Source organism: Cynara cardunculus, assembly GCF_001531365.2.
Source record: "Cynara cardunculus var. scolymus isolate 2C chromosome LG 8, CcrdV1, whole genome shotgun sequence".
In the NCBI taxonomy this organism is placed as follows: Eukaryota; Viridiplantae; Streptophyta; class Magnoliopsida; order Asterales; family Asteraceae; genus Cynara; species Cynara cardunculus.
In genome coordinates, this window is record NC_037535.1 from 23,100,192 (window position 1) to 23,115,514 (window position 15,323).

Consider the following 15,323-nt stretch of genomic DNA (forward strand, 5'->3'; position numbering starts at 1 on the left):
ACATTTAGACATCTTTGGCATCATATGTAGTTTATACATCTTTGGCATCATATGTAGCAGTTTATTAGGACATTTAGACATCTTTGGCATCATATAAAGCAGTCTATTAGAACATTTATACATCTTTAGCATCATATAAAAAAATCTATTAGGACATTTATACGACAGTCTATTAGGATATTTAGACATCTTTGGCGTCATATAAAGCAGTCTGTTAGGACATTTATAAATCTTTAGCGTCATATAAAGTAGTCTATTAGGACATTTAGACATTTTTGGCATCATATAAAGCATTGAGCGTCATATAATGCAGTCTATTGGGACATTTAGACATCTTTAGCGTCATATAATGCAGTCTATTAGGACATTTAGACATCTTTAGTGTCATATAAAACAGTCTGTTAGGACATTTAGACATCTCTAGAATCATATACAGCAATCTATTAAGATATCTATTCAGATTGAAACTCAACGTACTTGATTCATATCAATTGCTTGTAGAGCTTCACCACGAGTGAAAATTATGGCATGGTTTTGATTTTCAGGTTTCCCTTCTCCGATATTTGGAGAACCCGGGAGCTTTATGCGATATATCTCCTGCAACCACATAATGAACGTTTAACATCTTTTCTAGAAAAGCCATAGTGGCCGGTTAGAGTCCATCTCGCTTTGTACCTGATCAAGACCGTTGACCGCTTTGACTAAAACGGATGAATAAGTCGTTAGTGGCTTGTTTTCGACTATTTCTTCTCTCTCTTCAACATAAGCAACACGTAAGGATGGGTACCTTGTCAAAACAACGAACATAAGTTGTTAGAGTCAAGGGTTCTTTTCGAAAGTAATCTAATGGGGTCCCACATATTCTTACATGGTATCAGAGCGGAGCTTAGGGGATGTTTGAGATGGTTTTTTCATAGATGAAAGGAGCGTGTTTTTTTATTTGGAGGGGCATGTTAGGAAAAAAACTTGGCTGCAGAAAGCTGCCCCTAGAAGCTTACTAGATAAGTCACTTTCTATATCATTAGGTCACTACCAAACAATCTTGTATAACTGACTGAATAAGTTGCGAGTCCCGTTAAGCTGATTAAGCTACTACCAAGATGTTGATTACCTTATCATAAGTTCGATGATTTCTTGTGCCTGAGGGTCGCCAGACGTCTTCTGTGATCCGAAAAGTTGATAAGACACGACGTGAGTGAATTTCAAGTCTGCGAGTGCATCAAGCTGAGCGGATAGTGTATCGTTCCCCCCTTCGATTGCAGCATAACCTTGAAGAATATCTGATAAACCGATAGAAACGAACAAAATCAGACCATGTGCCATATGGGTACCCTGGCTTTCAACCGTTAGATCGAAAAATTATAACGAACCATCGTCTTCAGCCATGTCGAGAAAAGCTTGCAGCTTTAGGGCCTTCTGGTAGTACATCATCCCTCTGACTATTAGCAAAACATAGATATTTGAGTGTGACTATTCACATGTGAATATCAAAAGAACTTATCGTTTCTTGAAAACTCACTCGTCCTGCTTAGAGTTTGTCCACGAAAAGAAGCCCAATCTCGAAGCTCCTCCTTTCCGTGCTCATCTAGCTCCTCTAGATTTTCAACCCCCATTCGTTCCAGGAAATTTTCCAACTCGTCTGAGAAAATAGACAGACAGAAATCATTATGTGATAATATGTGGAACCCCATTAGATTACTCTCCAAAGAGCTCCTGGGGGGAGAGAACTGGAGTTTCCAAATATACTGAAAAGAGATGGTCCAAGTCTAGCCGAGATGAGACTCTAGATGCCCCCTCCAATGGAGGCTAGACGGGCACAAATTGTCCAAGAATGGTAGACATTGACTCTGATATCATGTGAAAATATGCGGAAGCCAACTAGATTACTATCCAAAAGAACCCTTGAGGAGTGAAACGAGTTTCCAACATGTACTAAAGAGAAATATATATGGAGGAGAAATAATACAAGTCTAGCTGATGTGGGACTCCAACAATAAAATTGATCAGAAACCCAGGAACCTCCTACAACACGACACGTAACATTTCCATCAGGAATTTGGACATGTTATTCATCATGAATGTGTGATTCGTGATGAATAACACGTCCATATTCATCATGAATGTGTTATTCATCATGAAGAGGGACACATGGTGCGCTGTAGGCGGTTCTCAGATTCCTAATCAATTTTGGGTTCTAACGAAACTTCCGTCTACATATTGGAAATATTTTCTGCGTACCTGGAAATATTTTCTGCATATAGAAGCCGATGGAAACGTAATCTTTTTGTGAATTTAGCTCCTTTGTAGAGAATTTAACTTCTTCCATTAAATGCGGAGTCAAAACGCTATCATCACAACGCAAAAATAATCGATTAGCAGAATCCCGTATCATATCTTGCTCGAGTTTCCTATACTGTTTTCAGAATGCTAGATGTTTATGATGAATCTAGAAACCGATTTACTAATGGGAAACACGAACAATGCAAACCTGAAAGATAGCATGTTGCGCACTTTTGGAGCTCGAGGTATATCCATGAATAGGGACGTTGCAAAAAACGATATACGCCTTCGTGCATCGAGGTTTGAAGGTATGTCCATTGCTGTATCTTTGACAGTAAGCAGCAAAAGGAAACGCTTGATCTACGTAGCCAAGGTACGTATTAGTTTTCTAGCAGAAGTATAGTCACTACAACAAAATCCGCTTTATAATAAGCTAAATATGGCTAAATATCCTAATAGACTGCTTTATTGGGCTTAAGTCTAAAAGATCAAATAATTTATGTGTCAATAAGTTGATGGGATGTATTCAGACATCCTAACAAGTTTTGTAGGACATTTTTTGAAATAAGGTGTCGTATTAGCTCTTTTTATAAGACACTTTTGAGAAGTGTCTTATGAACACATCTTTTGGATAGCTTTTTGTGCGTCGACGCATGTCCTTGAGGTGCCGCAAGCTACGGCATCTCAATTTTATTTTTGCAGTGGGCCCACTTTTCATCTGGGTGCGTCAGAAAATGTCAGAAACTGCAAGGAAAAACGCCTTGCGGCGTTGACTTGCGGTTTCTTGGCTATTTTGTAAGGAAAATTTGGAGATAGTAAAACTTTTTCCCCATGTGGTTATTTATGATGATAACCCTTATATTAAATTAGGGGCCGTTTACTAAACGCTTACCCGGTAAGTGTTAACTGGGTAATTTTTCATACCGGATGAACATGACAAGGGTCAAAAATCTTACCCGGTAAGAGCAATGATAAAGATGAAGAGTCTTACTCGGTAAGTGAGGGTGACGACTCTTACCCGGGTAAGCGCTTACCGGGTAAATTGTTGCATACGACACCATTTTGATATACTACAATCTTACCCGGTAAAATAAATTACAGTGTTGACTCCTAATGGTAAGCGCTTACCGGGTAAGCATTCAGGTAAACGGCCCCTAAGACATTTTTCAAATAATGTCATATAAAAAGACTAATATGACGTTTTATTTCAAATTGTCTAGACACCCAAACGCGTCCTGCTAACTTACTGTAATACCTTTCTATTTCTATAGGACGCACTATTGTTTGGCCCTATAAACTTAAGCCCTATAAAGCAGTCTATTAGAACATTTATACATATTGTGAAGCCGATTTTTTTGTAGCGAGTACCGAAAGTTGTAGACATGGAAGAGCAAACCTTCTCATTAAGAGAATCGCTAATTGTCAATGGGAAATGGATAGAATGCTTTGATGCAAATAGCGGTGGTTCGGGTTCAACGTCATCAAAATACGTCGTTGAACATCCTTCGGTTTGATGGTAAGCATGGATCGAAGCCAGCGTTCTGTACGCAAATCGAATAAACTTCCCAAAAAAGATTCTAGAAACCGAACAATCAAAACAAATCAACACGAGATGCAAACCTGGATCCGTTTTTCATCATATCACTAGTTACGATTTCGAAAACATCTTGAAGCACTTTCACGACTTTCGTATGATGTTCCTTATTCCCCTCAACCTGATCAAAACGGAAAACTAGAATCAGATTTGCAGCGAAGAACTAGAAATCCGAGTTCTAGGATTCGGGGTTTACCAGAAGTTCAACCAAATCTATGCATTTAGCATATAGAGTTAGAAGCTCGCTTAGATCGAAATCTTTAAGAACTGTCGATTTCCTAATGCTTTCTTCAATCTCGTCTACGATCCCAGCTATGATTCTAGAAAAAAAAAACGTAACTTTAACGTTTAGTTTTGCAGGGACATCATTCGCCAACAATCTTGGAACGAAATCAAGAATCATAGACTCCATTAAAGGTACCTTCTATCGAGATCTCCGACAACTAGTATATCAAGAACGTATTTCAGTGAATCGTAACACTCTTTTATAGCGATATACATGTAAACATCTCTTCTGATCTTTTTAGAAAGATTTGCATCTTCACCGACGAAGTCTTTTGCGACTGTTAAGGCCATAGGCAACTGTAGAAACGGGAAATATGAGCGCACGCTTGGATATATACACGGGATTGCACAAAAAATGGATGGTGAAAACCGAAAAGCACCTTATTTGCTAGGAGGAAAATCGGCCAATAAACGACGCCAGAATGTAACTCGGATGATAACGGCATCTTCATCAACTCGACTTCTCTGTTTATATTCGACAACGTTTGTTTATATGTTTGTTTAAGTCTTGCTGAAAACGAACAACGTAAAATGGAGATAATTAACCTATTACTTATGAGATCCTCCTCCCGAAAGCAGTTAATGATTTCGTTCCATACGACAACGAACTTCACTAGACCGTTCCTCATTTGTTTCTCGGACACCTACAAAGAGCCAATGCAACTTAAACACGAGTTTGAAGCCGACACCCGAAAGAAATCGCTTTTAAGGGGCTATTTGGTTGGTTTTCCATTAAGTCATGTATGGATAAAGATGTCTGTGTGCATTAATCTGTCTGTATAGATTGAAAATGTTTTTGTTTGGGAGGGCTTTTTCATAGATGAAATAAGCATTTCTTTTAATTGGGAGGGAGAGGTTTGGAAAAAACTTGATTTTCTGCATAAAGCTCCCCCATAGAAGCTTATTGAATAAGCCACTTTGAATATCATTAAGCCACTACCAAACAGTCATGTATAGCTGACCGAAATAAGTTGCGAGTCCCATTAAACTCATTAAGCTGCTAACAAACGGCCCCAACTGTCCTAAAAGACTGCTTTATAGGACTTAAACTTATAGGACCATACAATTGTGCGTCCTATGTAAAAAGGTTACAATAAGTTGATAGGATGCTTTTGGACGTCATAAGATGTGTTTTAAGACATTTTTGAAATAAAGCGTCCTATTAGTATTTTTGTATTATATTATTTGAAAAAAAGATGTGTTTACTGGACACTACTATCAACTTGTTTGGATGCCCAAAAGCTTTCTATCAACTTATTGCAACACTTTTACATATGACACACAGTCGTTTGGTGTTATAAATCAGTTTATTAGGACATTTAGACATGTATCACGTCTTATAAAGCCGATTTTGTTGTAATGCCAGGAATGAGTTGAACGAAAGATTTCTTACCTTCTGAAACATCTCGCTCAAGAAAGATTTCCTGTTTAGATGTTTATCGGTTTTCGAAGGATGCGGAATGAGAGAATTCATGAAGGCCAACGGTAAATCTTGAAATCTACTCCTCAACATGCCTAAGGTGCGAATCTACATGAAAAAAGTGCGTTAGATAATATCAACTAAGGGGCCGTTTACTAAACGCTTACTTGGTAAGTGCTTAAGAATAAATTTTCTTACCAGATGAACATGACAAGGGCCAAGAATCTTACTGGGTAAGAGCGATAGAGAAGGATGGAGAGTCTTACCCGGTAAGTGAAGATTACGATTCTTACCCAGGTAAGCGCTTACCCGGTAAATTGTTGCATTCAATACGTTTTGATGTACTAAAATCTTACTCATCAAAATAAATTATAGTGTTAACTCCTATAAGTAAGCACTTATCGGGTAAGCATTTGGGTAAACAGCCCCTAACTTTGAAATGAACTAATTAATCGTTACCTCTCCAAGATGATGCAAGATTCCGTAAAGTCCTCCAAAGATTGCACAGAAAACAGAATACCAAATCTGGGTGTCCATGAAATATACCTAAAACGACATATATCAACATTAAACCTTGTATCGAAATGATAACGATGACGATGTTCTTGAGATAACTCACCATTATGACCGGTGCCCAGATAGCGGCAATCGCACCGGCATTATTCTTGACTGGTTTAGATAAAGTTATGTCAGATAAACGAATGATATTGGTTTTACTTATTGAAGAACATACGGAAGTCACTACAACAAAATCGGCTTTATAGGATGCCAAATATGTCTGAATGTCTTAATAGATTGCTTTATAGGACTTAAGTTTATAGGACCACACAACTGTCTGTCCTATATAAAAGTGTTACAATAGGATGTAAGGCTGTATTTGGGTATTCTAATAAGTGTTACAAACGTCATATAAAAAGACTAATACAATCATTTCAAACCTGTTAGGATGCTGAAAAAAGTGTCCTATAACTGTTTGATTCTATAAACTTCGAGTCTTATAAAGCAGTTTATTAGGACATTTAGACATAACAGACATCCTATAAAGCCAATTTTGTTGTAATGAATGATCAAACACGCCTAACCTCTTGGGAAAAGCTCGTGCCAGTCGTACTTTGTGATCCCAATACTCATTATCTGTCTCGTTGGGGCTATGAGCGGCTTTATCTGATGGTCCGATTGTAGAAGTCAATAAGCCATCTAATATACGTAAACTTGGATCAAACCGAAACACTCACCTCAAAACTATAGCTGAATGCCAATTTGCTTAATAGTAACAACACCCAGAATAGACTGTACCTGAAAACAACGCCATAACACACATTTCACGACAAATTCCGACAAAAACGACCAAATAAACGTCTAGAAACGAGTTTAGAAGGTACTTCAGAAGCGAGAATTGCGACTCTTGCATTCCTCTTCCCACATATAACCTAGGCTAAATGCCCACGAAAAGTTAGAATACGTTTCTAGAAATACTAGTTCGATCCCATATATAATGCATGTATTTTGATCGATAATACCTGTGTCCACCACGATAAAATAGAAGAAATCTTGGAATTTGAGGTTTCGATGTATCTACCAATCGCGGGTACGGAAAAGAGGATCATGTTGACGGCATTAGACATCAAGTAGAACGCGACTACGAGCATATACGATGAATAACACCACTCTCCAAGCCAGCTTCGGTATTGTGATGAATAACAAGTATACTTTCTTCTAGTTTTAGAGTAGAATATAGGCAGGACAATGGTCCATATCGCTGCAATCACCACCTTCAATGTATGCTTTCTGGCTCTAGAATGGTCCATTGTCGATCTAGCCTTCCACGTGAACGAGATATCAAGAACGGCTGCAAGATTCAACGAGAGTTTGGAAGTAAATCGAATAGGATGCCGTATATGTCTAAATGTCCTAATAGACAGACTGCTTTAAAAGGACAAGTTTATAGGACGCCATATACGTCTAAATGTCCTAATAGACTGCTTTGTGGGAGTTAGGACTTCAGTTTATAGGACCAAACAATTGTGCGTCTTACATAAAAGTGTTGAAATAGATAGTTAGGACGTATTTACACATCCTAACAAGTGTTTTAGGACATTTTTGAAATCAAGTTTCATTAGCTTTTTTTATACGACATTTTTGAGAAATGTCCTATGAACACGTCTTTTTCTAAGACACTTTTTCAAATATTGTCGTATAAAAAAGACTAATAGGATGTTTTATTTCAAAGTTGTCCTAAAAACCTTGTTACAACACCCAAAAGTGTCCTATCAACTTATTTAACACCTTTACATAAGATGCACAATTGTTTGGTTCTATAAACTTAAGTCTTATAAACCAGTTTATTAGAACATTTAAACATATTTGGCGTCATATAAAGCCGATTTTGATGTATGAATACCAAAGGCACGAATGTTATCGTCGTTACTACGTCCTTATGATCGTTTTAAAGTAGCACAAGACCTTGAACTAGTTTAAGAACAGCGGATGTGATGAAGATGCTCATAATATCCTCGAGTATGGGTGTATCAAACATCTGTAACGGGGATTCTAGATCATGACATGCCATGATTATCATTGCCTGCGAAAGAAAAGTAGGTTTCAGAAAGAAAGCAATATCGTAAGCGATATCAACATTTAACGCGTTTGTCGTCTTTCAAACGCACCTGAAGCGATAGAATTAGAAATGCCCACATTCTATCGAAGCTTCTGAAAACATGCCAGAATGAGCGGAACTCTACGAAGTTTGTTTTTCCTAACCATTTTCTCTCCTTCTTGTCCTCCACGTTAGACTCGCCATCTTTAGATTGATCTTCTTCGTTGAGCTAAAAAAAACAATCATTTAATGGGGTTAGAGTACCACATCGGCTAGACTTGGACCATTTTTCATCAATATATGATGGAACCTCCCTTCTCTTCTCAAGGGTTGTTCTAGAAAGTAATCTAATAGGGTTCCAAGTGTACACGCTACGCAATTTGTACTCGCCTAGCCCCCCTCGACACCTTGTTGAAGGGGGCATGTTAGAGTTCCACATCAGCTAGACTTGGACAATCGAATATATGTTGGAACCCCCCTTCTCTTCTCAAGGTTGTTTTGGAGAGTAATCTAATGGGGTTTAACATATTCTACATGGTATCAGAGCCAAGATCTACCACTGTACGGACTCAACACTCTACTCTGGGGCAATTTGTAATCGTCTAGCCCCCCTCGACACCTCAGGACAATATGTGCCCATCTAGCCTCGGTTGAAGGGGGCACGTTAAGAGTTCCACATCGGCTAGACTTGGACCCTTTCTCCTAAATATACGTGGAACCGCCCTTCTCTTCTCAAGGACTCTTTTGGAAAGTAATCTAACGGGGTTCAACATATATGTTTACCTCCATTTCTTCATCGTTGTTTTCTCTCTTCTTGTCTGTCGTAGGTTTACCCGATCCCCTATTGTTTTTGCTTTTAGGATCCTCGGGAGACTGCACGTAGAAGAAGTCATGGTTCTGATTCATCGGCCAGCCCAGCTGGAAACAATCAGGCGACCTAGTGATATAAAACCAACGGTCATTACCTTAAATATGTCGATATTACATTCATAACTTTAGAAGAAATGCACAAGCCATTAAGTCGGTTTGAAGTCGGGACTTAACCAGAAGAACTCATTCAGATCGTCGTAGTTTCTCCAGGTGGAATGATCAGTCATCCCATTTTGGTTTTTCATGGCTTCCTTCAGTAACATGATAAGAAATATTAGAAACTCGACCGCCAAAATCAAAAAGGCGCAAGAATAACAAACGGTTGTAGGATGAAGTACCTTGCGAATAACGTCATATATTGGAGTGACCATGTTAACAAGAAAAGACTCGGGACCTCGGCCATACGAAGGCAAGAAACTATCGCCCGTTGATAGGATGGTATCACCCATCAAAATACTATGCAAGTCGAATGCTATCTACAAAAACACGAATGCAATGAAGTGTGACGATCATCCTTTTAGTACTGAAAACCAAAATGGAGAGACTATCACGAAAGAAGGCACTACAACAGAATCAACATTATAGGACGCTAGGTATGTCTAAATGTTCTAATAGACTGCTTTATATAGGGCCCAACAATTGTGCGTCTTATTTATAAGTGTTGCAATAAGTTGATTGGACGTTTTTATGAGTTCTAATACAAGTCAAATAGACTCCTTTGAATAGTTTTTTTAGTAAAGTTCAATTCTAGTCCCTAACGTTATTGTATCTTTTAATTTTAATTGTAAAACAAAAAAGAAAGAAAAAATAAAAACGAAAGGTGGTGATTATCCTTCTTTATTAACAATTTAAAATTAAAATTATAATATGTTTAACATAAAATTAAGAAAATAGTGAAAATGACTAAAATACCTTTTATTTAACGGAACTTGACAAAAAAAAAAGTTAACAACCGTTGACAGAGGACCGAAACTGTAAGGAATTGACAAACATGAGGGACCAAATCCTAATTTTTGAAGTTTAGGAACAATATCCGTTGAAAATTGCAAACGTTAGGGACCAAAAATTAAACTTTACTCTAGTTCTTTTTATATGATAGTATTTAAAAAAGTTGTCTTATAAAAATATGTGTTTATATGACACTGCTGAAAAGGGTCTCGTAAAAAAACCAAGTGGACATTTTAGTTCAAAAGTGTCATAACCAAAAGCATCTTATCCACTTATTTTAAAATTCGTACTTTGGACGCACAATTTTTTGGTCCTATAAAGCAGTCTATTATGACATTTAGACATAATTGACGTCCTTATAAAGCCAGTTTTGTTGTAGCGGAACAAATAGGCAACCTACATGGTGAAAAATGTAAGCAAGACATTCGGGCATGAACCGTAAATTAGCAGCCTCTCCCCATATAAGAAGATAAAGACCTATGTACAGAAGTTTGTATTGTTCCGCTTCTGGATCTGTAAACGGCAACCTGCAAAAACAAGCAAACAAGAAATCGCAAAAATGCCATTTTAAGTTAATTTTGGCAATTGCTGAATGGTTTGGTGCAGAATGATTAAGCGGTACTCATGATATAGTGCAAAATGAAATATAATTGTTTGGTAATTGTGTACAATGAAATTAAGGCTCTTAATGGTTAAGGGAGATCCTGGATACAAAATCATTCAGAAGGTTTTAGAACTATTAAGAGGCAAACTTTTTTTTTTGCCAAACAAGATTCACATCTTAACGATTCAGAGGTTGCCTTTTAATGGAACTACTAGTTGTGTACCCGCGCAATGCGGCGGGAGTTATGAATTTTAACGATTTTGAAGTTCCACTGGTTTTATAAGATAAGATTTAACGATGATATAGGTTACACATGGTCTTTACATATTAATACAATTTGAATAAATAAGAGTTATGGTTCCAATTACAGACTATCGATGAAAAAAATTGTATGATGGTTTGAAATCCAATATATTTAAAATCCAACATATTTAAATGATTCCACAAATGTATTCGTTTTACATCAAGAGCAAAGAACCAAGAAACTTGAGTTTTAAGATAAACACTCAAAACCAATAAAGAAAACTACAAATTTGACAAATCATAAGCTATGAAAAGACAAAAAAAGATGGGGTTTAGAATGAAATTTCAACTGCTTACCCTCTTTCTTGTCCAGAAACTCAGATTAAAGTTGAATTAATACATGTATATATATATTTCAAAAAACCCAAGAACATATTAATTCAAAACATATTATACAATTTGGACAGCCTAATCCCAAAATATATAGTATATATATAAATAAATAACTATAAAAGTATAAATTGTAAATATTAAAAATATTTTGTCACAGTATATATAATATATAATAATATAATTAAGTCAAAAAATATTCAATATTGGACTCATTTCGAAGGTATTAACGAGACGATTATAATGGTGTAACTTGTTAAAATAAAAATGTATTTTTTAAATATGTTTTAATTGATATACGATTATGTATGTTAATTTGATAAATGTTTAAAATGAAACATTTAAAAGTAAAGTAAAGTAAATTAATTAATTAATTATAGAGGTATAAAATGTAAATTTAAAATTATAATTTTAAAAAAATCGGTTATGAGAGTGTGAGTGTATGTGAGGAGAGGAGGTGGTAAAAAAGTGAAAAAGTGAGTATAAAGGGTATTTTGGTCATTTAGAATTTTAAGACTTTAAKACTTTTGCTAAATTTGCTTTATAAGATAGTATAGATTAAGAGCTAACACGGACGATGGGATGAATTTGTGTAGTAATTACTAGACTCTCCCTGACCTTATGCTGTTCTTCTTCTCTAAGAATTTGCACCATTCTGTATAGTTCTTGAAGAATTTCTTCATCAGCTCATCTAAAACACCATCTGCTAACTGTGATCTAGAAAGTTTAACGAATATTGCATTCTGTAAAATAAACATAATCGACATATTACATGGAGGTTTAAGGGAAAACCCCCAAAAAAATGAAAAACTGAGGAACACCGTGATAACATTCATCTATGGACGGTATGCACATGTGCATACAAGTAATAGAAGCTGTTTTTTGGTTTTTATGCATATGTGCACACCGCACAAGTTACTTGTATGAACATGTGCATACCATCCAGGTAAACGGTTACCAGGTTGTTCTTCAGTTTTTCATTTTTTTGGCGGTTTTCCCTTGAACCTGACCCAACTGTTGGGATACCTTCAATGTGTTTGCTGGTTTATTGCAGCGACGAATATGAATGTTTGCAAGAAGTAGAATCAAATGCTCCCTTTGGTTCGCAACGTTTCCTTTCTGAAAGTAGAAAATGGTTTTATTATCGTATATAGAAAGCGATGAATTGCTAAAAAGACGTTGGAAACTAGAAGGTATTCTACCTGAAATCCGAAACAATGTTGGAGCCAGTCAAACAAATCAAAATGAGGCTCGTGATTGCTGAACTCTTCGACGAAAGGTATACCGATAACATTACGAACAGCGCCGACTGCAGCTTTAATCTGTAGTGTTTCGTTAGAGGGTTACAAAAATACTGTGAAATTATGTGGAACCGCATCAAATTTAGTCTCCATATAGACAGGTTTTGATGGTCGGTGTTTAGCTGATGTGGGACTATGACATGCCCTTTCAGATGAAAGTTAGACGGAGGTGAAAGAGTGTGTCGAGTCCCTAAGTGGTGCTAGACCCTGATGGTTGATGCAATGTGAAATTATGTAAAACCCCAATAGAACCGGGGTCTAGCACCAAATCTAATAGGGTTTCACATATTTTCACATGGTATCAGAGCAAGGTCTATCATCCTAGAGACACAACACTTTGGATCATCCTGTACCCGTCTAGCCCCCTCTCGATACTCGAGGACAATATTTGCCCGTCTAGCTTCCATTGGAAGGGCGTGTTAGAGTCTTGCATCAGGTAGACTTTGACCACTTTGTCCTCCATATATGTTGGAACCTCCCTCCTCTCCTCAATGGCTCTTTTGGAGAGTAATCTAATGTGGTTCCACATATTCTCACAAAAACGTTGATAGATAATCTATTATCACCGGACCTCAGGGAGTTGCATGATTGCTTGATGAACACCTCCGTGATCAAGGGGAAGAATGTTATAATCATAGAACTCGGATCTTCCTTTAAAGTCGTTATCAGCATGGGCCTAGCAAGGAGATGCAAGATAATTGAAGTCATGAATGAACGTAAAACGAAATCATCTTGTTACGGGATAATGAAAACATATAACATAAGAACCTGAGTGCCGGCAGCCTTCGTAAGTGTATTCGACACTTCATGTAATACCGGAGCAATCACACGAGCTTTAGTCAGCACATCCCTGCAATTTAGTTATAAGAGTCCCACATCAGCCCGACTTGGACCATTTCTCCTGTATATGTGTTTCAGAACCTGTTTTCTATGCTCAAGGGCTCTTTTGGAGTGTATTTAATCTAATAGGTTCCACATATTTTTTTTGGAAGGGTGTCCCGGGCCCCAGCAAACCGTGACTCAACTCTGATAACTGGAATCAAATAGGCAGATGGGAAGTTCCACACATCTCTCAGACCTCAACCACTACGCTACAACACTTGTGGTTTGGCTTCCACATATTCTCACATGGTATCAGAGCCAAAGTCTACCACTCTAGGGACTCAACAATCTGTGCACATCTAAGCCCCTGTTGGAGGGGGGTTGTTAGAGTCCCACGTTGTTTATCTTTTGACCATTTCTCTTGTATATATGTTGGAACTTTCCTTCTCTGATGAACGGCTCTTTTGGAGTAATATGATTGGGTCCTACATTCTCGCGAGAAACTTGAAGAATTAAGCCAAAAGCAGAACAACATAAGTGGAAGTAGCAACTACCTGTTCTCCAAAGTACTTTCTCCACCATGTTTGATTATGTAATCTTTGTATTCACGATAAACACGCCTGACTTCGCGTACGTCGCTCTTTTCCTTCCGTTTTCGGTAAGTAACCTCTTCATCCTATCGATCTCGGCCACCAAAAGATGGTTAGTAATTATAGGGGTAGAAAGCATTAGAACTAATGAATCTTTATGTGAATTGAAACTCTGAGATCAGCCATTCACCTGTTCGAGTCGCTGAAGAAGAGCAGTCTTGAACTGCCGAACTCCACGCCCATTTGAATTACGATCCAAATCATGCGCAACTACGAAAGCATGAAAACGGCCTGCGCCCAGAAAACCAATCAGTGAAAGTAATTCCATTCACATGTGAATAACTTCAAGCCTCTTGTAGACGTTATAGAACCGCAACAAGATTCACAACTTTGGTGGTGGGACTTCGTCCTTTCTTCGTTATGGGAATCAAGAAATTCAAGAAACTAGCATTGGACTACAATTTGCCAAATACCCACAAAAAGAAAACACAAAGCAAGTTCATTTCATCCAAATAAGATCAAGAAAGCATACAAGAATCACATTCATTCAAACTTTCTTTTTGAATATTTGAAACCATAAACGAAAGGGGCTGTTTGGTTGGTTTTCCATTAAGTGCAAGCTGTCTGTTTGAATTAATCTGTCTGAATAAGTTGAGAAGGTTTTTGTTTTGGAGCGATTTTAATCGGGAGGGATAGAGGCTCGGAAAAAACTTGGCTTTTTCTACGTGAAGCTTACCCCACTTTCTATATCATTAAGGCACTACTAAACAGTTATGTAAATGACGAAATAAGCTGCGAGTCACGTTAAGCTGCTAACAAAAGATTCAACTTATTTGAAAACAACTAAAAGAATCAGAATCTTGGGTGCACATATAGAGAAGTAAAAAAAATGGCTTACACAAACAAGCAACACGAGGCTCTTGGGCATCAATCAAATTAGCAACACGAAGAAACCTCTGGATTTCTGATTTCAAAGTGACTGGCAACTTCTCAGAATCAAATGGCTCAGGAACATACTCATCGTTCCCAGACGTAATCGATCGAATATAAAAGGGTTTCGTCCCACTGTTGGAACCATATCCACCACCAGTGTTGCTGCTGGTACTCGCAATACTGGGCTCTGCAACCACAATTTCCGCCATTGTTGCGCAAGAAACACAGTACAAAATGTGGGAGAAAAAGAGTAGGATATGAAGGGGGATCTTGTGTGAAGTATATACATGATTTGTTAATGTGATATCTACTGCACTTTATGAGAAAGATGATGGGTTGCTTTTTTGATTAATTAGTGGTGTGATCTTTTTTAGCTTTTGCTTTCCATGTTCAGATGGGTTTGCTTTGCTTTTGTGAGAAGAATTATGCAGAAAAAAAGAAGCAGAA

At 37.4% G+C, this 15,323-nt stretch overlaps 1 protein-coding gene across 1 annotated transcript in view; it reads right to left on the reverse strand.

The window, feature by feature from the left end:
- Positions 1 to 15,085, reverse strand: part of LOC112516567 (putative callose synthase 8) — a 19,290-nt gene extending 4,205 nt beyond the window's left edge. The window contains exons 1-34 of the mRNA XM_025123680.1: positions 14,842 to 15,085; positions 14,134 to 14,234; positions 13,908 to 14,029; positions 13,300 to 13,381; positions 13,103 to 13,207; positions 12,433 to 12,552; positions 12,257 to 12,349; positions 11,849 to 11,940; positions 10,394 to 10,520; positions 9,384 to 9,521; positions 9,220 to 9,296; positions 8,959 to 9,112; positions 8,246 to 8,404; positions 8,043 to 8,160; positions 7,100 to 7,428; positions 6,962 to 7,014; positions 6,815 to 6,875; positions 6,662 to 6,743; positions 6,199 to 6,248; positions 6,039 to 6,125; positions 5,553 to 5,687; positions 4,706 to 4,803; positions 4,540 to 4,624; positions 4,296 to 4,456; positions 4,071 to 4,194; positions 3,901 to 3,995; positions 3,677 to 3,821; positions 2,489 to 2,640; positions 2,239 to 2,345; positions 1,520 to 1,639; positions 1,371 to 1,439; positions 1,112 to 1,280; positions 676 to 787; positions 478 to 597 (exon numbers count right to left, since the gene is read on the reverse strand). Of these exons, the coding sequence (XP_024979448.1) occupies positions 478 to 597; positions 676 to 787; positions 1,112 to 1,280; positions 1,371 to 1,439; positions 1,520 to 1,639; positions 2,239 to 2,345; positions 2,489 to 2,640; positions 3,677 to 3,821; positions 3,901 to 3,995; positions 4,071 to 4,194; positions 4,296 to 4,456; positions 4,540 to 4,624; positions 4,706 to 4,803; positions 5,553 to 5,687; positions 6,039 to 6,125; positions 6,199 to 6,248; positions 6,662 to 6,743; positions 6,815 to 6,875; positions 6,962 to 7,014; positions 7,100 to 7,428; positions 8,043 to 8,160; positions 8,246 to 8,404; positions 8,959 to 9,112; positions 9,220 to 9,296; positions 9,384 to 9,521; positions 10,394 to 10,520; positions 11,849 to 11,940; positions 12,257 to 12,349; positions 12,433 to 12,552; positions 13,103 to 13,207; positions 13,300 to 13,381; positions 13,908 to 14,029; positions 14,134 to 14,234; positions 14,842 to 15,085 (4,086 nt within the window). The remainder of the gene's footprint in view (positions 1 to 477; positions 598 to 675; positions 788 to 1,111; positions 1,281 to 1,370; positions 1,440 to 1,519; positions 1,640 to 2,238; positions 2,346 to 2,488; positions 2,641 to 3,676; positions 3,822 to 3,900; positions 3,996 to 4,070; positions 4,195 to 4,295; positions 4,457 to 4,539; positions 4,625 to 4,705; positions 4,804 to 5,552; positions 5,688 to 6,038; positions 6,126 to 6,198; positions 6,249 to 6,661; positions 6,744 to 6,814; positions 6,876 to 6,961; positions 7,015 to 7,099; positions 7,429 to 8,042; positions 8,161 to 8,245; positions 8,405 to 8,958; positions 9,113 to 9,219; positions 9,297 to 9,383; positions 9,522 to 10,393; positions 10,521 to 11,848; positions 11,941 to 12,256; positions 12,350 to 12,432; positions 12,553 to 13,102; positions 13,208 to 13,299; positions 13,382 to 13,907; positions 14,030 to 14,133; positions 14,235 to 14,841) is intronic.
- Between the last annotated feature and the right edge of the window lie 238 nt (positions 15,086 to 15,323).